General features: G+C 44.2%; 1 protein-coding gene across 1 annotated transcript in view; it reads left to right on the top strand.

Moving 5' to 3' along the window:
- The window catches only part of saxo4 (stabilizer of axonemal microtubules 4), a 235,906-nt gene that overhangs the window by 126,883 nt on the left and 81,997 nt on the right, over positions 1–27,026 (top strand). Inside the window, exons 11-13 of the mRNA XM_086007780.1 lie at positions 10,002–10,096; positions 11,527–11,691; positions 19,422–19,502. Of these exons, the coding sequence (XP_085863906.1) occupies positions 10,002–10,096; positions 11,527–11,691; positions 19,422–19,500 (339 nt within the window). The 3' untranslated portion in view covers positions 19,501–19,502. The remainder of the gene's footprint in view (positions 1–10,001; positions 10,097–11,526; positions 11,692–19,421; positions 19,503–27,026) is intronic.

The following is a 27,026-nucleotide window of genomic DNA, read 5'->3' as shown; positions in this document are numbered from 1 at the left end:
GCTGAGGGCCTCTCTGTCAATCTGGGCATAGTTACGCTTGGCAGAAGTTAACGAGCGTGACGCAAAAGCTATCGGCCTCTCTAAACCATCAAGGAATTTATGTGACAGTACCGCCCCAATGCCGTAGGGAGACGCATCACACGCCAGTCTGATCGGCAGTGCTGGGTTGTAGTGAGCCAATATTTCCCTTGACGTGATTAAGTCCTTACTCTTATGAAAGGCCCGCTTACAATCATCGCTCCATTTCCATGCTACCCCCGTTCGTAGCAGGGCGTTCAGTGGGTGCAGAATTGTCAACAAATTCGGCAAAAACTTATGGTAGTAATTCACCAATCCGAGGAATGACCTCAGTTGCGACACACTTTCAGGTGCTGGGGCCTTAACAACTGCTTCAATTTTGTCAGGGGACTTATGTAACCCCTCTCCATCAATCAAGTGGCCACAATACGATATCTGTTTCTTAAAAAACTCGCACTTGGGGCGGTTGGCTCGTAGCCCATGCTCCCGTAGTCTAGTGAGCACCTGTTCTAGGTTGTTAAGGTGTTCACTGTCATCTTCACATGTCACAAGGATGTCGTCCAAGTAACACTGAGTCCCCAGAATCCCTTGCAGGTCTTGTTCCATCGCTCTTTGCCATATTGCCGGAGCCGATGCCACTCCGAATACCAATCGATGATACTGGTAAAGACCTTTGTGAGTGTTTATCGTGAGATACTTCCTAGAGGACTCTTCAACCTCCATCTGCAAATATGCTTGTGCTAGGTCAATTTTTGTAAAACGCTTCCCTCCAGACAGTGAGGCGAAGATGTCTTCTATCCTTGGAAGAGGATATTGTACTGTGTGAAGGACTGGGTTCACCGTCACCTTGAAATCCCCACAGATGCGAATCTTCCTTGGCTCCCCGGACTTATTGCTTAACGTCTTCTTCATGACAGAACGATGGGTGTCACCCACTCGCTTCAGTCGACCTTAGACAACACGCCTGCCTTCTCCAGATTCTCCAGCTCTGCCTCGACGGCTGGGCGAATTGCATATGGTACCGGTCTTGCTTTGAAAAACTTGGGAACTGCATTCTCTTCTATTTTTATCGAGGCGGTTACGCCTTTAAGCGTGCCCAGTTCTTGTTGAAATACCTCTTTGGCGTTAGCTAAGATTGTTGACAATCGTCCAGGAGTGACGTCTTCATCTTTTTTACTGTCCACCGTCATTGCATGAATGGAGTGCCAATCTAAGTTTATCTTCCTGATCCATTCACGTCCCAATAACGGTGGTCCACCATTTGGCAGTATGTAGAGATACAATTTCCGTATTTTCTTGCCGTTGTATTCGACAGGCACCCTTATTTTTCCTCTGGGGTATACTTTTTGCCCCGTATACGTCGTCAAGACGATGGATGTCTCTCTCAAGGGCATGTGTGAGAATAGCCGCTCGTAGTCTCGTCGATTCACGATGGTTAGCGCTGATCCTGTATCCAATTCCATTTTAATTTGGGACCCTGCTATCGTGAGGGTGACCCAAATGGTTCGGTGATCCTCTTTTGCGATTACATTGTGAAGTTTGAGGCAGCTTAGTCTGCTGTTCCCGGATTCACTATCGCTCATCTGGTCTTCGGAACTACTGTCCGTCATCTTTTGTACTTTCTTGTACGGTCCCTTAGTAGCCTTTTTGTTGTCGCTGGTCTTCTTCCCAGACCTGCAAACTCGTGCAATGTGTCCCATCTTTCCGCATTGCCTGCATATTTTGTCCTTGGACCAGCAGTCCTTCTGGTCATGGTTAGTTCTGCCGCAGCAATAACATTTTGCAAATCCCCGTGTCATTTCATGGGTGCCGTATTCTTGTGGCTTTTGTTGAATTTCTGCAGCTCCCCTGGCTGCTGCTTCATATGATACTGCCACGCTGAAAGCCTTATCTAGCGTCAGCTCTTTCTCTGATAGTAACTTCTTCTGTGTTCCTTCACTCAGGAGTCCACAGACAAATTTGTCCCGTAGGGTATCTGCCAGTCCTTCTCCGAACTGGCAGTGCTTTGATAGCTTGCGTAGTTCCATAAGGTACTCAGCATTGCTCTCATCTTTATGCTGAGTTCTCCTGTGGAATTTAAATCTTTCTGCTATCAACAGCGGTGCAGGGTTTAGGTGTTCCTGTAGGACAGCAACAATTTCATTAAAACTCTTTGCCTTTGGTTTGGCTGGAGTAATCAGGTCCTGCAATAGGCCGTACGTTCTAGCGCCCATTACGTTTAGCAATACCGATGCCTTTTTCTCATCAGCTATTTCGTTTGCCTCGAAATATACCTCGACTCTTTCCACATACGTGGTCCAGTCCTCTATTGTATTATCAAAAGCAGTGATACAGCCAGTCTTCGGCATCTTGCAAATCTAAAATGGCACCTCCCACGCTTTGCCTTCTTCCCCGCTGTTGCTAGCGCTGCTTTCCGCGGTTCCCGTTGCAACCTGCAGCTCCTCACGGTTTCTTGCGCGTTTAATATTTCTTTTTTTTATTATTTCCCGTCATGGAACAACCCTGTGGGACTCTTGCCTCCCTCTTCCCGGGTCTATACGCAGCCCGGCTTCGTAGCACCGGCCGCTCCCTGTGTGCTCCACCCTCTCTCTCTCTTCCCGACAACGCTGCTCGGCCCCGTTGCAAGCCACCCGCTCGAGTTCGCGACCGCCGCAGCCCAGGAAGGATCAGTGTACTACCTGCCACCAGCCCGATTAGCTGAAGCACCGTTGACAGGAACCAGGCCCCGCTTCCGACAGCTTCTCCAGCAATCTTCAACTCCAGTAACACAAGGGCGGATGCCCATGGTCGACGCCCGTTTCTACTGCCTCTTACTTTCTTTTCTTTTATGTCCGTGAATGATTGAGACACATACAGCAGGAGTTGAACAAAACAAGTCTTTACTGATGGAAGTCAATAGTGAAACTGAAAACAACAGAGGCCCACTAGCGCCTTTTATTCAGGACTGGTCACTGCCGGTACTGCAGTCTGAGACCCGTTATTCTCTTAAAGGTACATACACAACAGAATGGGGCGGTTTTCAAGTCGTGCCCAAAACAGGCATGAAGTCGGGCTGCTCCCCCTGCCCATTCATGCTGGCATTAGGCCTGAGCCATTTTGAGGTCGCGGCCTCATTAGCATGCTATTGGTGAGCAGACGCCCTGCTGCAGCTCGCCGATTCTGGGTGGGAGGGAAATCCTCTGGCTCCCATGCTGAGTTGGTTGACAGGCCAGGTCTTGCGGAGGGTGGGGCGGGGCGGGGGGTGGTGGGGGAATGTGGGGGGGGTGAAGCTGGGAAGGCAATCCTGGAAGGATCTCAAACAGGCAGGCAGTGAGCTGGAGGCTTTTTTTGGGGGGTTTAGGAAAAGTATTGCTTTTCCTACTGGACCCACCAAAAGAAACCTAAAAGCTTCTTGGGCCATTTTGTGAACAGCTATTAGCAATCCATTTAAGGACCACTGGTTAGGTCACAGAGTGCCTGGTATAACAAGGTATAGGAACATAGAAACATAGAAAAATAGGAGCAGGAGTAGGACATTCGGCCCTTCGAGCCTGCTCCGCCATTCAATATGATCATGGCTGATCTTCTATCTTGATACCATATTCCTGCTCTCTCCCCATATCCCTTGATGCCTTTTGTGTCTAGAAATCTATCTATCTCCTTCTTAAATATATTCAGTGACTTGGCCTCCACAACATTCTGTGGTATAGAATTCCACAGGTTCACCACCCTCTGAGTGAAGAAATTTCTCCTCATCTCAGTCCTAAATGTCCTACCCCGTATCCTGAGACTGTGACCCCTCGTTCTAGACCCCCCAGCCATGGGAAACATCCTCCCTGCATCCAGTCTGTCTAGCCCTGTCAGAATTTTATACATTTCAATGAGATCCCCTCTCATTCTTATAAACTCTAGTGAATACAGGCCTAGCCGACCCAATCTCTCCTCATACGACAGTCCTGCCATCCCAGGAATCAGTCTGGTGAACCTTCGCTGCACTCCCTCTATGGTAAGTATATCCTTTCTTAGGTAAGGAGACCAAAACTGCACACAGTACTCCAGGTGTGGTCTCGCCAAGGCCATGTATAACTAATAAGACATCCTTGCTCCTATACTCAAATCCTCTTGCAATGAAGGCCAACATACCATTTGCCTTCCTAACTGCTTGCTGCACCTGCATGTTTGCTTTCAATTCAATTCAAATCGCTTTATTGGCATGACAAGTTACATCTTATGTTGCCAAAGCATCGGAAAACATTCATGTTTGTTCACAAAAATACAGATCTATCCATACAGTGTATAAACAGATATATCCCTGAGTGTATAAATATACTTTCATATAATTTATATATACTCTTATCTTATCTTTAGTGGTTGTCCCTCTGTTTATGGCAAGCTGTAACATATTGTGCCGCTAGTGTTATGCAACTTCTCTCTTCCCCTAGTAGGTATGGGAGTTTTTGGTCGTCATTCAATTTTCTGAATTCCGGGCACATTTTTGTAAATTTTGGGTAGAAATTCTCCCTTATGCCCTGATATTTTCTACAAGCTGTGAGGAAGTGCATCTCTGTCTCCACCATTCCCTGACTGCAGTGAGAGCATATCCTGTCCTCTCTTGGTAGCCGGGTCTGCCTGTGTCTACCTTTTTCGATCGCCAGGCTATGTTCACTAAGTCTGTACATTGTCAGGATTTTTCTCAGTTTGCTGTCCTTTACCATGGTCAGGTAATCAGCTATGTTGTATTGTCTGTTTAGGGCCAAGTAGCAATTGAGTTTGCTTTGGGTTTTTGTTGTTTCTGCCCAATATGTCAGATATTTTTCCTTTTGCTTAGCGACGATTGTGTTGGGTCGAATTCTTTGTGTTACGCTGTCACTGTCCTGGGGATGGTTATTGTTAGTAGTGTTAGTAGTTACTTCACTGAGTCCCAGGACTAGTTGACTGAGGGTATTCTTCTTTATGGTCAGCTCTTGGCATTTCAGGGCGTCGTAGTGATAGCATTGGGGGTTGCTCATTTGTAGGTGATTCCAAAATTTGGTGGCTCTTTTTTGGATAGTGATTATTAATGGATATTGGCCTAGTTCCGCCCTGCATGCATTGTTTACTGTTTTCCTTTGAGTCCGGAGGATACTTTTACAGAATTCTGCATGTAGGATCTCAATTGGGTGTTTGTCCCATTTTGCAAATTCTTGTTGTGTTAGCGGTCCCCATACCTCACTGCCATAGAGTGCAATTGGTTCAATTACTGATTTGAAAATTTTTAGCCAAATGCTAATTGGGATTTCTATTTGGATTGATTTTTAATGGCATAGAAAGCCCTTCTTGCTTTCTCTTTCAGCTCATTCACAGCCAGTTTGAAGTTTCCCGTAGAACTGATTTTTAAGCCCAAGTATGTGTAGTTAGTGGTTTGTTCAATTTTGGTTGTTCCTAGTGTGAAATTTATTTTGGGTCCCTGATGTCTGGATCTTTGCTGGAACACAAGGACTTTGGTTTTTTGGGGATTTATTGTCAGGGCCCAAGTCTGGCAGTATGACTCCAGCAGATCCAGGTTCTGCTGTAGACCCTCCTTAGTTGGTGACAGCAGAACCAGGTCATCTGCATAGAGGAGGAATTTAACCTTGGATTCATATAGGGTGAGGCCGGGTGCTGTAGATTGTTCAAGTAGTTTTGACAATTCATTTATGTAAATATTAAAGAGTGTCGGTGAGATTGGCGAGCCCTGCGTCACCCCCCGCCCCTGTGGGAAGTATTTTGTTTGTTTGTCTCCAATTTTAACTGCACATTTGTTGTTTGTATACATTGATTTAATTACATCATATGTTTTTCCCCCTACCCCGCTTTCGATAAGTTTCAGGAATAAACCGTCATGCCAGATGGAGTCGAAAGCCTTCTGGAAATCTATAAAGCATGCGTAGATTTTGTTTTTGTTATGGTGAACGTGTTTGTCAATTAGGGTCTGTAGGGTGAAGATATGATCTGATGTTCTATAGTTTGGCAGGAATCCAATTTGGCTTTTACTCAAGACATTATGCTCCTCAAGGAAGTTTATAAGTCTTTTGTTTATGATGCTACAGAATACCTTCCCCAGGTTACTGTTTACACAGATGCCTCGATAGTTATTTGGGTCGACTTTGTCCCCACTTTTGTATATGGGCGTTATGAGTCCTTTGTTCCAGATATCAGGGAAGTAACCGACACTCAGAACCAAGTTGAAGAGTTTTAGGATAGCCAGTTTCATTTTGTCGTCTGTGTGTTTAATCATCTCGTTTAGTATGCCGTCTGTCCCGCAAGCTTTTCCTGGTCGCAGGTCCTTGAGTTTTTCAAAAAGTTCTTTTTCTGTTATTATGGAGTCTAGCGGGTTTTGGTTATCTTTTATGGCCATTTCTAGCTTTTCCAGTTTTTTGCATATTTGGTGTTGCTCTGGCCTTAGTGTGTTTTTCTGGTATAATTTTTCAAGGTGGTTTTCCCATGTGTCCCCATTTTGAATGGCCAATTCGTCGTGTTGTTTTTTGTGTAGTGTATTCAAGTTGTCCCAGAAACAATTGGAATCAATGGATTCCTCCATGGAGCTGAGTGTATTCTTAATATATTGCTCTTTTTTGGTTCTGAGTGTGTTTCTGTATTGTGTTAGTGTCTGACAATAAGTAAGGCGTAATTCCTCGTTTTCTGGATGTCTGTGTTTTTGGTTTGATATTTTTCTAAGTTTTTTCCTCATGTTATGGTGTACAGAGGGACCTGTGTGTCCTTGTACATCAACATTTCCCAATCTATCACCATTTAAATAATACTCTGCCTTTCTGTTTTTCCTACCAAAGTGGATAACTTCACATTTATCCACATTATACTGTATCTGCCATGTATTTGCCCACTCACTCAACTTGTCTAAATCACCTTGAAACCTCTTTGCATCCTCCTCACAACTCACAATCCCACCTAGTTTCATGTCGTCAGCAAACTTGGAAATATTACATTTGGTTCCCTCATCCAAATCATTGATATATATTGTAAATAGCTGGGGCCCAAGCACTGATCTCTGCGGTACCTCACTAGTCACCGCCTGCCACCCCGAAAAACCCCCATTTATTCCTACTCTCTGTTTCCTGTCTGTTAACCAATTTTCAATCCATACCAGTGTATTACCCCCAATCCCATGTGCTTTAATTTTGCACACTAACCTCTTATGTGGGACTCTATCAAAGGTCTTCTGAAAATCCAAATACACCACATCCACTAGTTCTCCCTTATCTATTCTACCAGTTACATCCTCAAACAACTCCAATAGATTTGTCAAACACGAGTTCCCTTTCATAAATCCATGTTGACTTTGTCTAATCCAGTTGATATTTTCTAAGTGTCCTGTTATCACATCCTTTATAATAGACTCTAGCATTTTCCCTACTACTGATGTTAGGCTAACCAGTCTGTAGTTCCCTGTTTTCTCTCTCCCTCCTTTTATATATAGTGGGGTTACAGTTGCTACCCTCCAATCTGCAGCAGTTGTTCCATAATCTATAGAATTTTGAAAGATGACAACCAATGCATCCACTATTTCCATGGCTACCTCTTTTAGTACTCTGAGATGCAGATTATCAGGCCCTGGGGATTTATCGGCTTTCAGTCCCATTAATTTCTCCAGCACTATTTTTTTACTTATACTAATTTTCTTTAATATCTCCTTCTCACTAGACCCTTGGTTCCCTAGCATTTCTGGGAAGTTATTTGTGTCCTCTTCTGTGAAGACAGAACCAAAGTACAGGAAACTCTTTTTTATCCGGCACCGACGGGACCGGCGTGGTGCCGGTTTATCAAAAAGTCCGGATTACAGAAAGGTATAGTAAAAGGTACGAGAGCCGCGTACACGGCCACAGATCCAGGCGTCCCTGTTGCATAGCAACAGGTGCAGGAACCCTGGCCACAGATCCAGGCGTCCCTGTTGCATAGCAACAGGTGCAGGAACCCCGGTTACACGACCACAGATCCAGGAACGGCCACTAATATGAAGTAAAACGTACCTGAACCTACTCCTGAATTTTGCCGGTTAACAGAGATTTCCGGTTATTTAGGTGCCGGTAAATTGAGAGTTTCCTGTATTTGTTTAATTGCTCTGCCATTTCCTCTGCACACACTCTGCCCATTTGAACCTGAAAATTGCACTCATAGTCCTACGACCAGCGTAGGGCCCCGGTTTGCATAGTTAAGCAGCCTACTGATTGCTTCAGACAGGCGGGTAGGCTGCTTGCCCATTTAGAGGCACGCCTAAAAATTGCATCAGATGGGCCTTGGGCGTCAATGGGGCAGCTGAGATATTCCTCACTACCACCAGTCTCATCTGACTGGCAACAGTTGTGCCTTACAATTCTCGGTCTAACTTTCCCAGAGTGCTTTGTTAATGTAAAAGCAGGATACTTGGAACTGCTGCACCATTGGCCCTCTTTATAATACTGTATATATAAATAAGGGCACTTGGGGCTCAGTAGGTGATCCGCAGGAAGGGCCAAATACGGCAAAGGAACTAAGGGGGAGTGCATTTATGGTGGAAAATCAGCGGAAACAACTTCTGCCAGATTTTCCTGCCACAAAAATGTATTTTTCCCGATTACGCACTGGAACTGCACCATAAACTCACCCCCGACAGGCTTAAGTCATGATGAGAGACACTGATGCTCTTTTCATTAGAACAAAGAGGATTAAGAAGAGTGCAGATAAAGGTGTTTGAAATTAGGAGGTAAATTGGAAGAAACTGTTTCCAACTGGTTGGTGAGTCAGTAATAAGGGTATAAAGTTAAGATTATCACCAAAAGAGCAAAGGGAAAGGTTTGGAGAATTATTTTATGCAGCTAATTGTTAGGATAGTGGTGGAAGCAGAATCCATAATAGGTTTTGAAAAGGAAGCACAAATATTTGAAAAAGAGAAATCTCAAAGCGTATGGGGCAAGGGCAGGGGGCTAGGACTAAGTGGACAGCTCTGTCAGAGAGCCAGCGCAAGTGCAATGGGTCAATTTGTCTCTTTGTGTGCTGTAAAATGGTATGGTTCTATAACAGCACTACTGCCAGTGCTCCTTACTGATGAAATGGTGGATCAAAGAAAAAGTTGAAAGTAAAATTGTGGTGGATTTGAGCAGGCACAATGAGAGAATTATTAAAATATGTGCTTTGAAAATCCTAAAACAGAAGCCACTGAATGTTATTATGAATTATTGTGTATTCTTTGTCACTCATCTTTTGTATTACCAAATGTGCTCCTCGACCAGTAGCAGGAACTTGTTTGCATTTGTGTTTCATCAGTAGTTTATTGCATATGGTTACAAACTTCTTGGCATCGCAGGGGTATTCACCAACATTTTCTCGAGAGCCACAGTCCTGAACAGCTTGATGGCCACTCGTAGACTTACCTTTTTCATAAAACCATTATTTTTTTCCCCATGCCAATTTTCACCCCTCTTTTCCTCTCCTCTCCTGAAAGCATTAATTCTTGGGGTATAGCTCCACGAGTACTGGTAGCCTGTCAGTATCTCACCCAAGTGGCTGTTCTTCATGTATCAGCCTGCAGACCGTAAGTCCAACAGGCTATTGAACTGTGAAGTCAATTATAATCCTGTTCTCATATAACATTCACGTATACAGTTTCCCACACGAATCATTGCCATCAGGAGTAGAAACAATAGCTGATTTTTCTACCTTCCCTAGTCTAGGGATAATTAAGGCCAATTGTCGTAGTCCAATTGAATTGAGCTAACAGCATACATAAACCTAAGACCTTCTGGTCAGTGTGGCTTTGTACTAGGTCATTGGAGAGCTAATTGTTTGTATTTTCCTCTCTCTCTCTCTAACCCTGTCAACATCCCATTTCTGATTCAGGAGCCAGGATAGACTTACAGGCAACAGGCCTGCTGAGGGCCACACATGAGATTTATCATCAACCCTTGGTCTGTATTATAAGCACCATTGAATGATGTCATTCTTCAGAACGCTTGCTGCAGGGAATTTTCTGACTTTCTCCTTGGTTTCAGGAACCTACTGGATTTAGTACCAATGCGAAGGGTTATATTTATCCAGCCAAGAACGCAACAGATGCTGGCAGATTCTTGACAAATTATAAACTTGGGTGAGTCACAGCAGTAAACAATAAAAAGAAAAGTGAAATCAGTTGATATTTTCAATGCAGTGCAACAACAGAATATAGATTTTCCTAGTTTGTGCTGCCGGTGAGAATCCTCACTCATTGACAGTGTATCTGGTGGGTGTACGGCCCTTGGTCTTGCATCTCTTTTTAATGGGCAGAAAATAGCGGGCAGCTGCCTGCAGGCGAGCTCCCTGAGGGAAGTGCAACCTCGGAAAGTTACCCCCAGAGAGAAATGAATGTTAATGTGCACAAGGGTTTTGGGCACTGGAAATACTTATTACATTTCTGATTCAGGAGCCAGGATAACATGTGGGGTCATGCACCAACATTGTTATCAACTTATTTTGGTTCTATCTCTTAATCAGATGCCAGAATTAAAAAAATTCTCAGGAACTGACAAAATTGATCGAGGCATAACCAGCTTTAGGGGATTAGATTATAAAGAAAGACACAGGTGGAGAAACTAGGATTAAGAGAAATGATAGAACAATGAAAGGTATACATAATGTATAATTAAGATGGCTATTTAGTATGGGCAATGAGTACATAGCTGCAGGACACAATTACAAAATTCACAAGCGCTGAGCAAAATTACATATTAGAAAAACATGATCTGGAACAGATTGCTAGAAAAAGTTGTTCATTCTGAGTCAGTTGATACCTTTAAAAAGGAAGTAGATCAATACCGATTAAGGACAGGGATTGCAGGTTACGAAGAGACTGCAGAACTATTGGGTGGGAAGGGGATTCCATCATTGTGATAGCCATTCATGAACTATGCAAGGTACAACATTGATGGGTTAAATAATCTTTTCTTTTTCCAAGTTTTCCTGTGTTCTTAACTTCTTCAAATGCCAAGGGACACAAGGTAAGATGAGGACTTAAGGTGCAATGACACAACTTACATTTCTATGATGCTCTTCATGTAAAGAAAAATATCTCCATATTGAACAAAGTGGAAAAAGGTAAAGGTGGACACTGAGCAGGAGAAAATATAATTTTGCATTGGGGAGGAGTTTTAGATGGTTTTGAGGGCATGGAGGAAGCTGACAAGACAAAGAGATTGTGAGGGAGAATTTCAGAGGACAGTGAATTAGTGGATGAAAGAATGGCCATCAAGGTGAATCAGAAAACATGGGAATGAACAGTAGTCTGGCATTAGAAGAGTAGAGTGGAGTAAGAAGGGAAGTTAGGTGAAACTTTTTCACCCAAAGGATACTGGAATAATTTACCAGAGAAGGCCACTGAAATAGAAAATATAAAAGTGACCATGTGGCAATTGGCAATGGGGAAAGAAGGAATTGATGGATATAGGTTAATTTAAGAAAAAGGTACAGGGTTGTTCGATCTAATGAGATATAACTTTAAAAATTCATGTTCTGATTTTTTCCCCCAATTTTTAACTATTTCAGGTACTATGACAAAACTCTGAAAGGAGAGGACAGAGAGGGTTGGACAAGGGGAGGAATCCAAAAACAGCTAGCTAACAGTTACGATCTTCGCACCAACATCCATACGTATGGCCCTGACTACAACATAACTGAAAGTTTACGCCGGATTCACCCCCATGTAGCCAGGTAGGAACCAAGTTTCAGATTCAGCAAAAGATAGCCTGTATCCTAACTCACATAAAGTCCTGCTCACCCATCACTCCTATGTTTGCTGGTCTACGTTGGCTCCCGGTCAAGCAACGCCTCGATTTTAAAATTCTCATCCTTGTTTTCAAATCCCTCCATGGCCTCTCCCCTCCCTATCTCTGTAAACCTACAACCCTAGAACCCTCCGAGAGCTCCACGCTCATCCAATTCAGGCCTTTTGCGCATTCCTGATTTTAATCACTCCACCATTGGCAGTTGTTCCTTTAGCTGCCTAGGCCCTAAGCTCTGGAATTCCCTCCCATGACATCTCTGCTCCTGTGAAGGGCCTTGGGACCTTTACTACGTTAAAGGTGCTATATAAATGCAGGTTGTTGTTGTTGAGGAGGGCAGTGAATTCTAACAAAGGACATCACACCAACACAATGTAAAGAAGGAAAGAACTTGTATTTATATAGAGCCATTCACAATCTTCTGGCTTTACAGACTTGTTGGGTGAGAGTTAAATATTGGCCAGAACACCTGGGGAACTAATGCCATGGGATGGTTTATGTCCACCTGAGAGGATAGACAGGGTCTGAGTTTAACATCTCATCTGAAAGACAGCACCTCTGACAGTGCAGCACTCCCTCTGTACTGCACTACATTGAAGTGTCAGCCTAGATAATGTGCTTAAGTCTTTGGAGTGGGGCTTGAACCCATGACTTTCTGACCCAGAGGCAAGAGTGCTACCACTGAGCTAAGGTTGACATCATGTAGTGCTGATATACCATTGTTACAAGGTCTTGCTAAGGTAGACTTTTGTATTACTGCAGAAGATGCATCATACCTACATTATCAGAGCAGTCATGAAACTAATTTTGTTGTATTATTGCTATTTTAACTCAGAAAAGGTGGAAAACAGCTTCAAAAAAGTTGAAGTTGTTATAATGAGAGTGCAGTAAGGTATGAACTCATCATGATTTAAGATGCAGCTATAACCAATGTTCATCCAGTTGTATTATGGGGAGAGCTAAAATACATAGAAGTGGTGGATTTAGAAATTTTTGAAGTGGGAAAGTGAGCTCTAAGTGTGAAGCATTTATAACCTACAGGGCTCTCGGGCATGGCCCCCTAGGAAATTGAATTCTGATGCATTTTCCAGCATTTTGAAGTATACTATGATTCAGCATTAAGGAGTGGGAGACTGAGATAGAGCTCAGAGACATTAAGGACAGGGAGACCCAGACTGGTATTTATTAACAGAATGCACTAGATGGTCCCGGTTCCAACGGTTTGCCATCATGATTTTGATGCCCGAGCCTCATTTAAACCCGACTGTGAGCTGCCGACACCAGATTGGTGTCAGCTTGCTGGTTTTCCAGCAGCAGTTGCAGAAAGATCCTTGCCTGCCTCTCTTCTGCGGCTATGTTCGCACCCAGATGTCCCCGGAGATGGAGCATGCGGTGTCCACCATCATGCTTGAGGCCTTCCGCGATTGGTGGGCACAGAAGGGACTGGAGTGCTTCATCACCCCCCAAAATAGAATTTTGATTTCATTTGTTAAGTTTCCTTTAAATTTTGTTTCAGTTACAGTTTTATTAGTTGTGCCCCTTTAAGAAGGAGGCTTATGCTTCCTCCTAATTGATGATGGCAATTGCCATCGATCACCGAAATTAAACAAAGAGGTTGCAGATAGATCCTGAAAGGCAGGAGTAGACGAGGCTGAGGGAGTGAGCGGGGGGTGGGGGACGGGGGGGCAAAGTCAGCAATGGCCCGCAGTATTTTTGTGGCGCCAGAAAGAACGCTCCTGCTGTGCCCAACGCAAGTACACAAAATGGTAGTGGCGTGAGCCTGAAGCTGTAAATCTGCTGCCCGCATTTTGAGACCCTTACTGCCTCGCTGATGCTGGTTTCAGCAAGTTAAAATCAACCCCAGAGAGAGCTCATTAGTAACAAGAAGTGCCACTGTAACCTTTTCTGTGTGCTGTGATGTCCTTGCAGTCTGAGCTGTGATCTCTCGAGACCCTGGAGCCTCATGTCCTTGGCGTCTCAGCTGTGCACCTTCGGGTCCTTGGAGCCTCTGTTGTGCAGTCTTGTGTCCCTGGAGCCTGTGCTGTGTGCCCATAAGAACATAAGAAATAGGAGCAAGAGTAGGCCATTTGGCCCTTTGAGTCTGCTCTGCCATTCAATAAGATCTTGGCTGACCTTGTACCTCATCTCCACTTTCCTGCATTATCCCTTGATTCCCTTAATATTCAATGGAATTTTGTGTCAAAAATATCCAGACTGTGTCACTTCAGCAGATCTTAGTTCAGCGACAGAAAATCCCCAGCAATAGGTGGCTTAAGGCATTATGGGAAACTAAAAGGAAGAAATCCACTGATATTTTTGGCAGGAAATAGCAAGGAACTATCAGTATCTTGGCAGAGCATCAGCACCCAGCAAAGAGAGATTAGATTGCAATTTATTGTATTTTTACCAATACCTTTTGATATCAGATATGCCATTGATTTAAGAAAATATTAGAGCAGTTTTATCAGTTTGGCACTACTACTTTTCAATTAATTAATTGAGATGATCTCATGGTATGTCTCTGTCAGTTTTTCTCTCTCTCCTTCCTTCCTTCCCTCCCCCAACAAATGTGTAATGAGCTGAGGGGGATGTGTGACGGCATTGCTTCTTATGATATATAATCTGGAAAATCAGAACAAGAGTGGGTGGAAAAAGAAACATTAGTGATTCTGTTGACTGTTCCACAGCAAAAAATAAAGCTGATACCACCCCAAGAGAACTATTAACTCAGAAACAATATAAAACTGGAAAGTAGCCCTGAATGAAGGCCTATGGCCAAGGTTGCAGCTACAGGGCAGCTGAATTAGCTAAATTCCTTGTTATTACCTTGGATTTCAGGCATTTAGTGGTTTAGTGGATCATATTACGCAATTCAGGTTGGTTTTCTGTGGAAACTGTAACCCGATGGCCTCATGTATGATGTACGGAAAGATTTAGTTACAATGGGAGTCCAGTGGGACATGGACCCATCACGGCTTAAGCTGCAGCTATACCCAATGGCCTAGAATTTCCTTGAAGTGAGTTACATGGTGGCCGTCATTGGCCTGCAGAGGGAGTTACAAATGGGTTTCTTGGGTTTGCTCATTTGCATACACATTGATGCAGTCATTGGTGTAAAACCCGTGAAAAATGGATGTAAGCAGCTGAGCTACATAGAAACTCCTGTGCACCCTTTAAAAAGAAACTCCAACTTGCACTTTTCAGCAGCAGACCAGAGGACAATCAATGAAGAGAGGAACAGTGCTTGCCTCTTTCACTTCACTCTCAAATAACTTCACTGCACGTCTTATCAATATTATTATCATACTTTTGCAGGATTGTGACCACTCCAGCACCATCTGTACCCAGGGGGCAGCAGGGCTTCTACCCTCCTTTACTGCAGATCCACCAAGCAACGAGGTGGGGGCAGCAGGAGGAAGGAGGTGATGATGAGGAGCTGCAAGGAAATTATTTCTCCCATGTTGTTTATGATGAACAATGATGAACAAGATGAGGAGCAGAGCATTTGCAAATTCTAGCTTCTTTTTCCGGCCCCATTTTCCTCTGTCCCAACTTACCACCTGCGGCATTTGCTTCCTCTCTGCCAGGCACCAACTTAAAGACTTTCACTTGGTAGGGGAGTGGATGGGGGTGGTGGTGGGGATGAGGGGCGGGGGGCGAGGGGTGCGAATCAGATAGTGTACTGAGGATGTGGTACTGGGTGATGTACAAAGCACGAGGGACCCGAAAGAACGGATAGTCGGTGAGGAAGGGTTACTATCCCAGAGGAGGTTGAGAAGAAGGTGGCCAAGAGTTTAAGAGTTGTGGGACCCAAAACTCGTAGGTACTTGCCTGAAAAGCAGGATGCTTAAGAAACATCACACCTATATGCAGACTGTTTGAGGATATGTAGCAGCTGTGTGACTCTTGAGTCTATAGCTTTCTTTTGTGGCAACATCAGGGAAGATTTTCTGGCACCAATGGAGTGAATGGCAGTTTCATTGCAATCTCCATCAGATCTCTGGAGAAGGAGCTACCAGGAATCATTTGGTGTCTCCACCTCCACGGAAGCACAGAATGCAGCTCTGGAGGCAATAGTGTACAGAATGTAGCTGAGCTTGAATGATGACTTCCAGACCATGGTGACTCAGGGCTTTCAGGAGCTAATAGCTGCCTTTAGACCAGCCATACCACTGATCATTGGGGCCACAGATTCAGGGCCCAGTGGAATGGTGGTGGTTGGAGTCCATCTGCCTGATACTGACGTCTCTCAGGACTGCAGCATATGCCAAGTCACTGACCTTTACCTGAGAGAACCATTTCACTGGAGCATGGGGGGAAAGACCTGGCTGCTTAGGAACATCCTTCAGAGATACAGGCAACAGCATTCCAGGCTGGGAGTCAGCAGCTATTAGATGAGGACTACCAATCCCATGACCCTTCTGTACAGCATGAGGAGCCAATCATGTCCTGTAATCCAGGCCCTCAGGTGGCACTTTGAAGGAGCACCAGAACAGGTGAAAGAAGGGCACATGTAAGTATCCAGGAGAAGGATGGTGTTAGGAAAGAGTAGGATGGTTGTTTGCACTTTGCAATTATCGTATTTGCATAGGCTGTACTGACATGGTGCTTTTTATTCATGGAGGTTACAGTCAAACAGGAAAGGGTGCACTCATTTGGTGCTGAATTATTCACTCTGGTGAGAATTACTGGCACGGCCTTGTTGGGTAAAATAAGGCTGATGTATTGTCATGTTGTAGGATGGGTAGTGGGTTGAAGGGATATCAATTTATTTGCAAGTGGAGGAAAAGGAATTCAGGCTATGGTATCAAAGGTACATTAAGTTAACAGAGGAGAAGACTTCTGAGATGATCTGTCCTCTGATGCCCCTTGCAGCAGTTAACAAGGACTCCTCTGAGTGTCCATCATCCTAATAGTCTGTTCCATGTAGTTTCTACCAGTGCAAAGGACTCCTCATCAACGATGTCAAAGTGCAGCCCTTCCTGAATTGCAAAGTTGTGAAGGTATTACTTTACTATACTGGACACCATGTCTGGAGCATACTGCAGATCCCCTCCCAACCAGTCCAGGTAGCGATAGTATGCTTTCAATACCTTGATGGTCATCTTGATCACCAGCCTAGAAACTGCATGTGCTTCATTGTAGCACTGTTCTGCTGCTGTTCGAGGAATTCCGATTGGGATCATCAGCAATGGAAGCAGGAGCTATGTTTTGTCACCCAGAAGCCATTTGTTGATTTTATCTTCTTCCCTGAAAAGGTCAGGGAAGGCCGAATGATGAAGGCATCATGGCATCTTCCTGCAGAGTGGGCGTTGACACGGAGGGTCCTCTGATTTGCTATCGTGCACTATCTGGACATTAAGGAAGTGGAATCCCTTCCTGTTGAGGTAGCTGAGTCGGTGCTCTGTAATTTGGGTACCATCAATTGTACCCTGGACCTTGGGAAGACACAAATTCCATAAAAGTATATGGCCCTATCTCTCTGCTTTCTGTAATTCCAAAGGTTATGAATTGGGCCACACCAACACCATAAAGCATCCCTACAATTCTCAAGCCATTCCTTTCACACTTATCAGCATTGCGAGGGGTACCGTTATGTCTCACCATTCACTGCAACGCATGAAGCCACTTCCAAAGGTGTACACATATCTGTCCAAGAACGCAAAGTGTTGAAAATAAAGATTTCAATGTTTGACAGCACATTAATAGAAACTTCACATGAACATTGGCTAAAACACCCTAGTGCCTACCCTTGTGTGTTGTTAGTTGGTATGCTTGCACTAGGATATGGGTGAGTGTGAGGGGTGGCTAGTGAGATGGGGAAGTGATAATGTAGATAGAGAGGGATGGGTGGAGGTGCAAGGTATGTTGGTGTGAATAAGGATGTGCAGAAGTAGGGTAGGGAAGGCAGAGTGATGGGGATGTGATGAGTGGCACAGCAGGATGAGGTTGAGTGTGGTTTGGCAGTAACGTTTCATGATCTACTGAGATCATTGAAAGGTTTGCGCCACTGCAGCCTGGTCCTCTTGACCACATCCCTGCATGTGTCCTCCAGTGCAATATGCAACCAGGCTGCGTTGGTCTCCTGGGGAGGTGTCTTCCGCCCAATGGAAGGGAAGAGAACCTCCCTGCGTGCACATGGAGGGAGTCATGGGAGAGCCTGGGTGTAGCTGTACACCTTTGTGCAGTGCTTGTCAGTGTTTGCAGCACCTCAATGCTGTAGAACACTGACAGCAGAACTGTGAAAGTAGATTTGGACATGGCCCTTTTAAGGAAACCGGCTGATGATGCGTCACCAAATGACGTCATCAGAAACACTTCCTTTTAATTGGCCGGGAACCTCGCTGGGTGGACTTAACAAGCCCAATCATGATAAAATCACTTCAACAGAGCGGGATGGAACAGGCAGTGGGCTGGGACCACGCTACCGACCCCGGCTGCCTGGGACCCATCTCCGTAGTCAAAATCGCGGCTGTTGTAATTGCTCAATGTTCCATGGGCTGAAGAAGGGGGAAGTTAGTCAAGGTTCTTGCTTATGTCATGTCCATTGGCTCTTGCTGTAAAGTGCACGTGAATTAACTCCAAGTAAAGCATGAGCAGGATAGGTCAGGTGCTCCCTTCCTCAGCACTCATGATTTGGGTTCACTCATTAAAAAAATGGACACCTGATTGCAGTACCAGAGGGCTGCCAGTGACCTTAGAACAGTATTTTAGCATGAATCACTACTCGAGGATAGAATGAAAGAAAATTGGGATAAAAATGCCATTACTGGACAGATGTCTATTCCCAGGAGTAACGGGAGCTTCTTCGGAGTGTTTCCTGTTCAAACTAATATTCTCCATTCACATGAGCTGTACCATGTTATACAACAGAATTCTATTAGGAGCATGAAAGATTATACATGAAATTGGGAAAACTGATGCAGAAAGCAAGTCACTACCACAGCACCCACCTCATTTTATAGTTTCCTGTTGGGCTCCACTCAAACAATCCACACACAGCATTCCTGATTCAAAATAAATCATCATCCTTTAACAATACAAGCATAAATGTGTATATTGCATAAAATGCTTGGGAGTTTCAAGGACCTTAATTTAATGAGTTCAGATATAGTTCGTGCACTGATTCAGCTTCACTATCACGATTTATGATTCTATTTTGAACACCTGGATCGGATTACAGTTTTTCAGATGATTGTCGTGTTATCATCAGCAAAAACAGCAATAGAAGTAACAGTCCACTGTGTTTGCACTCTCCCTTCCTATGTGTGCAGGCAGAGGCTAGGCCAGTGCATGTGCAAAATGCTCGCCTGCACTTGTATCATTGATTTGTTTGAGGCCTTGCGCATTACTTTGAGGTAATTATTCAATACACATTCAGAGAATAAAAAATTGCATTTATAAAAGCCTTTCAAACAATAAATAAGTGTTGGGGTTCAGTGACTGTGGATAATCTACTTAGTATGTCACACATCTACAGCCCTTTTATGAAATGTTAATTTAGTCATCAAATTGTAATATTGTTCATTGTAAGACAATTGCATATCGAAAAAGTATACTCTAGAACACTCCTTCAAACTGTAACAATTGCACTATAAACCACAACCCTTTTATTCATAAATAATAGTAACAGATTTCCCATTTTTCTCTTTATGATAGGACAATAAAGTCTGTTGACGAATTCCATGATGATCACACTTATGAGCACAAACTGCGTCCGCCTGGGCTGATCCTCTGAGGGTAAGTGCAGAAGGTGAAACACTCCACTGGGTGTCAGTAACCTTAAAAACACACAGCACTAAACATCACTAATTGCCAACCGTGAACCAGTGTCCCTCAGATTAACTAAATTGGAGACAATGGGTACCATAGAACAAACTTTAGTCACCAGATGTGCTGGTCAATATACAGAGACCTTCAGAATTTTCTTCAGAAAGTAAATAGAGAATAGTTGATAACTGGAGCGAGTTACAGGCTGGAACATAGTTTGAGTGATTCAGGAAGTTAATATATACCATACCTGGGAAGTAACTACAGGTCAGAATCTAATTGAGTGGCTTAAATGATTTATACATACAGAATAATGGATACCTGGGAGTGAGAAATGAGCTGGAATGTAATCATGATCATAGAAAGTTTTAGAAATTTACAGCACAGAAGGAGGCCATTCAGCCAATTGTGTTTGTGCCAGATGTTCATTTATTTTAAATATAGAAGAATAGATGCTGTCCTACTGCTTAAAATCATGGCCAAAAGCCTTTGCCGGGATGAAGGCATGACAAAAATTAGAATTTTTGTCTTTGATTTTTTATTTTTTAAATAGCAAGGGTTAAATACTAAGGATGTGAGCAATCTGGTTTAACCTTAAACAATGGCCAAGGTGGGCGATGGAGGTGCTGTCAAAGGAATGGAGTTTGTGCCAGGGATCAAAGATAATTGCTTCAGTCTTCTCAGTGTTACCTGGAGGAAGTTAGGGGGAGAAATTCGGTGGAGCCGCAAACGGGGCGCCCAGCTCGCCTGGGCGCTGGAATTACCGCTGCGATCGGAGCAGTTGCGACCGCCGGAAATTCAGCTTGTGTGCTCCAAGAGGGACACGGGGCGCTGCTCAAGGCGCTCCGCGCCCCTCTTAGGGCGCTGAAACTGAATATCGCAGCGCAACGTGCCGAAGCGCCACACGCTGCGGCATGGTGCGCTGCGGTACTGCAGGCCTTCCTCCCATTCTTATGGGGGAGGGGCCTGCACCAGCGCGATCAGAGATCGCAAGTGCTGGCAAAAGAGCCCGGCACCGAGGAGAAGTGCCGGGCTCTCGGAAAACAGCCGGCACTGCCACGGGGGGAGATCAGGAGGCCGGGGACGGAGGTGCTGGCAGGCAGCCGCCGAAAAAAACGGCCGCCCCGCACCTCCACCTTAATTTGCGCCACTCCCGCCACAGGTAGGCCCCGTGAACCGGGCGCGATTTGCGAACGGCGCTACAGAGGTGGGCGCTACCAAATATTGCGATCGGGGCGGTAGTGGGGCGCTGCGCACACCGATGACGTCATCGGTGGCGGCGCAGAGCAACAGGCTAACGCCACCATTAGCGCCCCAGCTAAATATCGCGGGAGGCATGGCCAGTGGCGCTAAAGCCACTGAGTGCCCTCTTTAGGCGCTAACTGGTGGCGCAGCCCACTGAATTTCTAGGCCTTACAGTTCATCCAAGACTGGCTGACAAACAAGCAGTCTGCGAGCACAGAGTGAGTGACAGAGTCGAGGGAGGTGATGGAAAGGTAGAGTTTGGTGCTATCAGCATACATGTGGAAGTTGGCACCGTGTCTGCAGATAATTTTGCCAAGGGACAGATGTAGGTGAGGAAGAGGAAGGGGCCAAGGATGGAACTTTGGGAATTCCCAAGGTGACAGTGAAGGGTGGGAAGAGAAAGCATTGGTAGAAATGCTCCAGTTATGATTGGATAGGTATGAGTGGAACCAAGCAAGGGCAGTCCCACTGACCTGGAGAACAAAGCTGGACAGTGGAGAAGACGTGTTAGAGGAGGATGGTGTGATCAGTTGTGTTGAAGGCTGCAGAGGCGTCAAAGAGGATGTAGAGCAGTAATGCACCACAGTCACAGACAATGTCATTCATGACTTTAGCTGTTTCAATACTGTGAAAGGACTGGAAAACTGATTGGAAGGATTTAAACAGAGAGTTGTTAGAGAGGTGTACACAGATCTGGGAGCTAGCAACAGTTTCACGGATCTTGGAGAAGATAGGGAGGTTGGAGACGGTGAGGTAGTTAGCAAGTACCAAGGGGTCAAGGGTAAGGTTTGAGGGCAATGATGACAACAGTTTTGAAAGGGAAGAGGTCGGTGTGTGAGGAGAGGGAATGGCAGCTAGCATGGGGGCAAGGAAGGGAAGTTAGATGGTGAGCGTTTTAATGGGAATGGGATTGAGGAAGTAGGAGGTTGGCTAACAGATGAGATGCCAGGACGTTTCAGCCCTTAAAGGAGGCAGCCGAAGGGGAAGATGGTAAACAGGGACATTAGCACATGGGGTGCGTTCAAGCTGGCAACGGCAACTTTAGAATTGACTTCATGTCGTTATTAGTCACACAAAGAGTGATCAGCCCATGGAATGGACTTCTGAATTGGGTATTGGAAACAGAAGCCTTGGAAACACTTAAGGACTAAATGGATTCTGTGATGGCATAAGTTAGGATGCATCATGCCTGGTTATCACTCCCCCCAATGGTCAAATAACTTGCTGGCACTGACTGCCTATGTTGCTACATGAAGAATGTCATGTTGGGCAAGGTACCAATAGCTGATTATTGCTCTTGGACCTGCACCATAGTAGGAGTCAGCACCTTCAGTAGAGAAGGAAAGGAGAAGGCTGGTGAGAAGAAATAAAAACATTCTACTGCACTGGACAGTTTCTTGTGTGTGTGTGTGTGGGTGGGCGAAGGAGTGAGAACAATAAATTCTGCAAACAGTCTTTCAGAGTCAAAATATGTAAACTGTTTTTACTCACCTTTAAAACTGATGATAATCCTTCAACATAATCAGGAGGTTGCTTTCATTTATATAATTAAAATGGCAATCAGCAGCATTACAGCAGATTTTTTGCAATTAAGTTGTTCTTTAGCCAATTAGTTGCTTCCATTGTGATAAAAACATGATTACAGCTGCAATTCTGAATGAAGCTTTTACTTTGCATTATTCCAGGGAACTGTTAGGAATGTATTTTTCTTTTAGTGTTAAGACAAAGGCTGCAGTCCCATGCCTGTATTAATAATGAGTTCAAACAGAGAGTTAAAAACGGTTAGAGGTGTATTAAATGTTAAATGAACCAACATACTCATGGCCAACATTGAGATTACATAAGATGCGGCTGGACAAGAACGCATGCTTACAGCCAGTTGAACTCAACCTCAACCTCCATTTCACCTTCCAACCTCACATTACAATGGTCAGCTAAAAGGCCATGACATTACCTCCTCTTAGTCCAATTTAGGTGATGTCATTACCCTTGTAAGTTTTTTCATGAATCATGTAAATTAAACAGGTTCTAAAGTTTCATTGGGACAAGATTTTCCCTGTTCGATATTCATAACCCAATTATAGGTGCATGTCTAAAGAACACATTTAGGATTTCTGCACAAATAGTGAAGAGCGCAAACATTCCCCGACTGTTATCAAAGAATAAAATTGCTCTGGTGTAACACAAAAACAAAATACTGCGGATGCTGGAAACCTGAAACCAAAACAGAAAATGCTGGAAATACTCAGCAGGTCAGGCAACATTTGTGGAGAGAAAAATAGAGTTAACATTTCAGGTCGATGACCTTTCATTAGAACTGGAAAAGTTAGATATGTAATAGGTTTTAAGCAAGTACAGGGAGGTTATGCTTGAACTGTACAAAACACTGGTTAGGCCACAGCTAGAGTACTGCGTACAGTTCTGGTCACCACATTACAGGAAAGATGTGATTGTACTAGAAAGGGTACAGAGGAGATTTACGAGAATGTTATAAGAACATAAGAATTAGGAGCAAGAGTAGGCCAAACATCCCCTCGAGCCTGCTCCAACATTCAATAAGATCAGAGAGTAGTGGTGAATGGTTGTTTTTCGGACTGGAGGAAGGTACACAGTGGTGTTCCCCAGGGGTTGGTTCTCAGACCACTGCTTTTCTTGCTCTATATTAATGACTTGGATGTGGGTGTGCGGGCACAATTCAAAATTTACAGGTGACACAAAACTTGGAAGTATAATAAATAGTGAGGAGGATAGTGATAGACTTCAAGAGGACATAGGCTGGTGGAGTGGGCAGACACATGGCAGATGAAATTTAATGCAGAAAAATGCAAAGTGATACATTTTGTTAGAAAGAATGAGGAGAGGACATATAAACTCAAGGGTACAATTCTAAAGGGGGTGCATGAACAGAGAGGCCTACGGGTATATGTGCATAAATTGTTGAAGGTGGCAGGGCAGGTTGAGAAATCAGTTGAAAAAGCTTATGGGATCCTGGGCTTCATGAACAGAGGTATAGAGTACAAAAGCATGGAAATTATGATGAACCTGTATAAAACACTGGTTCGGCCTCAACTGGATTATTGTGTCCAATTCTGAGCACTGCACTTTAGGAAGGATGTGAAAGCCTTAGAGAGGGTGCAGGAAAGATTTACGAGAATGATTCCAGGGATGAGGGACTTCAGTTACGTGGTTAGACTGGAGAAGCTGGGCTTGTTCTCCTTGGAGCAGAGAAGATTGAGAGGGGATTGGACAGAGATGTTCAAAATCATGAGGGGTCTGGACAGAGTAGAGAGAAACTGTTCCCATTGGCAGAAGGGTCGAGAACCAGAGGACACAGATTTAAGGTGATTGGCCGAAGAACCAAAGGCGACATGAAGAAAAACCTTTTTACTCAGCGAGTGGTTAGGATCTGGAATGCAATGCCTGAAAGGGTGGTGGAGGCAGACTCAATCATGGCTTTCAAAAGGGATAAGTACCTGAAGGAAAATAAATTGCAGGGCTATGGGGAAAGGGCCGAGGAGTGGGACTAGCTGAAGTGCTCTTGCAGAGAGCCGGGATGGGCTGAATGGCCTCCTTCTGTGCTGTAACCATTCTTTGATTCTATGGCCGATCTTCAACCTCAACTCCACTTCCCCGCCTAATTCCCCTAGAGTCCAAAAATCTATCTATCTCAGCCTTGAATATACTCAATGACTCAGCATCCACAGCCCCTTGGGATAGAGAATTCAAAAGATTCACAACCCTCTGAGTGAAGAAATTCCTCCTCATCTCAGTCTTAAATGGCCGACCCCTTATTCTGAGACTATGATCCCTAGTCCTAGACTCTCCAGCCAGGGAAAACAACCTCTCAGCATCTGCCCTGTCAATTTCCCTCAGAATCTTATATGTTTCAATGAGATCACCTCTCATTTTTCTAAACACCAGAGAGTATATGCCCAATCTACTCAGGGAGTTTTGGAAAATTACCACCAATGCATCCGCAATCCCTACTGCTACTTCTCTCAAGACCCTAGGATGTAAGCCATCAGGTCCAGGGGATTTATCCACCTTAAGTCCCATTATCTTACCGAGTACCACTTCCTTAGTGATTTTAATCGTGTTTAGCTCCTCCCCCCCTATAGCCCCCCGTTTGTCCAGTGTTGGGATATTTTTAGTGTCCTCTACTGTAAAGACTGATACAAAATATTTGTTCAGTGTTTCTGCTATCTCCATGTTCCCCACCACTAATTTCCCAGTCTCGTCCTCTAAGGGACCAACATTCACTTTAGCCACCCTTTTTCTTTTTATATAACTGTAGAAACTCTTGCTATCTGTTTTTATATTTTTTGCTAGTTTACTCTCATAATCTATCTTCCCTTTCTTAATTAATCTTTTAGTTATTCTTTGCTGGCTTTTAAATGCTTCCCAATCTTCTGTCCTCCCACTAGATTTGGCTACTTTATATGCCCTTGTTTTCAGTCGGATACTATCCTTTATTACTTTATTTAGCCACAGATGGCTGTCTTTTCTTTTACACCCCGTTTTCCTCAATGGAATATATTTTTCTTGAAAGTTGTGAAATATCTCCTTGAATGTACACCACTGCTCATGTACCGTCTTACACTTTAATCTATTTTCCCAGTCCACTTTAGTCAACTCTGCTCTCATACCTTCATAGTCTCCTTTATTTAAGCTTAGTACGCTGGTTTGAGATCCAATTCTCTCACCCTCCAACTGAATTTGGAATTCAACCATGTTATGGTCACTCATTCCAAGGGGATCCTTTACTAGGACATTTTTTATTAATCCTGTCTCATTACATAGGACCAGATCTAAGATTGCCTGCCCCCTGGTTGGTTCAGTAACATACTGCTCAAGGAACCCATCCCTAATGCACTCTATGAACTCTTCCTCAAGGTTGCCCTGCCCAATTTGATTTGTCCAGTCGATATGAAAGTTAAAATCTCCCATGATTATAGCTGTTCCCTTATTACAAGCCCCAACTATTTCCTGATTTATACTCCGACCAATAGAGTTGCAACTGTTAGGAGGCCTATAGACTACGCCCACTAGTGACTTTTTCCCTTTATTATTCCTTATCTCCACCCAAACTGTTTCACTATCCTGATCCTTTGACCCAATATCATTTCTCACTATTGCAGTGATTCCATCCTTTATTAACATAGCCACCCCACCTCCCTTTCCTTCCTGTCTGTCCTTCCTAATAGTCAAATACACCTGGGTGTTTAGTTCCCAGTCATGGTCACCTTGCAGCCATGTTTCTGTAATGGCCACCAGATCATACCCATGTGTAGTTATTTGTACCGTCAACTTGTCTATTTTGTTACGAATGCTGCGTGCATTCAGATAAAGAACTTTTAAATATGTTTTGTGACAATTTATTTCTGCTTTTACCCCCTTTACTACTTTACCTTTATCTTGATATATTCTGTCCCTTCCTGACACGCTCTGGTTTTTAATTCCCCCACTGCTACCTTGCTCTATTGCCTTCTCCGCTAACATTTTTATTTTTCGCTCTCTTGAAACCTCCCCCCCACTAATTAGTTTAAAGCCCTCTCTACAGCCCTAGTTATTCGATTCGCCAGGATTCTAGTCCCAGCACTGGCCAAGTGAAGTCCGTCCCAACGGAACAGCTCCCTCCTGTCCCAGTACTGGTGCCAGTGCCCCAGGAAGCAAAACCCATTTCTCCCACACCAGTCTTTGAGCCACGCATTTAACTCTCTGATTTTATTTACCCTAGCCAAATTTGCTCGTGGCTCAGGTAGTAATCCAGAGAATATTACCCTTGTGGTTCTGCTTTTTAATTTGGCCCCTAGCTGCTCATACTCCCTCAGCAGAACCTCTTTCCTTGTCCTATCTATGTCGTTGGTACCAACATGGACCACGACAACTGGATCCTCCATCTCCCACTCCAAGTTTCTCTCCAGCCCAACATAATAACCTCACATTTTCCCACATTATACTCCATCTGCCACCTTATTGCCCACACACTTAACCTGCCTATATCCCTTTGCATCCTCTTTGCGTCCTCCTCACAGCTTAATTTATTTCCTAGCTTTGTATTGTCAGCAAACTTGGATTCATTACACTTGGTTCCTTCATCTAAGTCATTAATATAGATTGTAAATAGCTGAGGCCCAAGCAGTGATTCTCGCAGCACTCCACTAGTTTCAGCGTGCCAACCGGAAAATGACTTGTTTATCCCAATGTTGCCAGGGCTGGAGAATTTTAGTTATGAGGAAAGATTGGATA

This window comes from Somniosus microcephalus, chromosome 15 (genome assembly GCF_052327205.1).
Source record: "Somniosus microcephalus isolate GS21.2 chromosome 15, FLI_Smic_1.0, whole genome shotgun sequence".
Classification (NCBI taxonomy): domain Eukaryota; kingdom Metazoa; phylum Chordata; class Chondrichthyes; order Squaliformes; family Somniosidae; genus Somniosus; species Somniosus microcephalus.
This window is presented reverse-complemented; position numbering and strand designations above follow the sequence as displayed.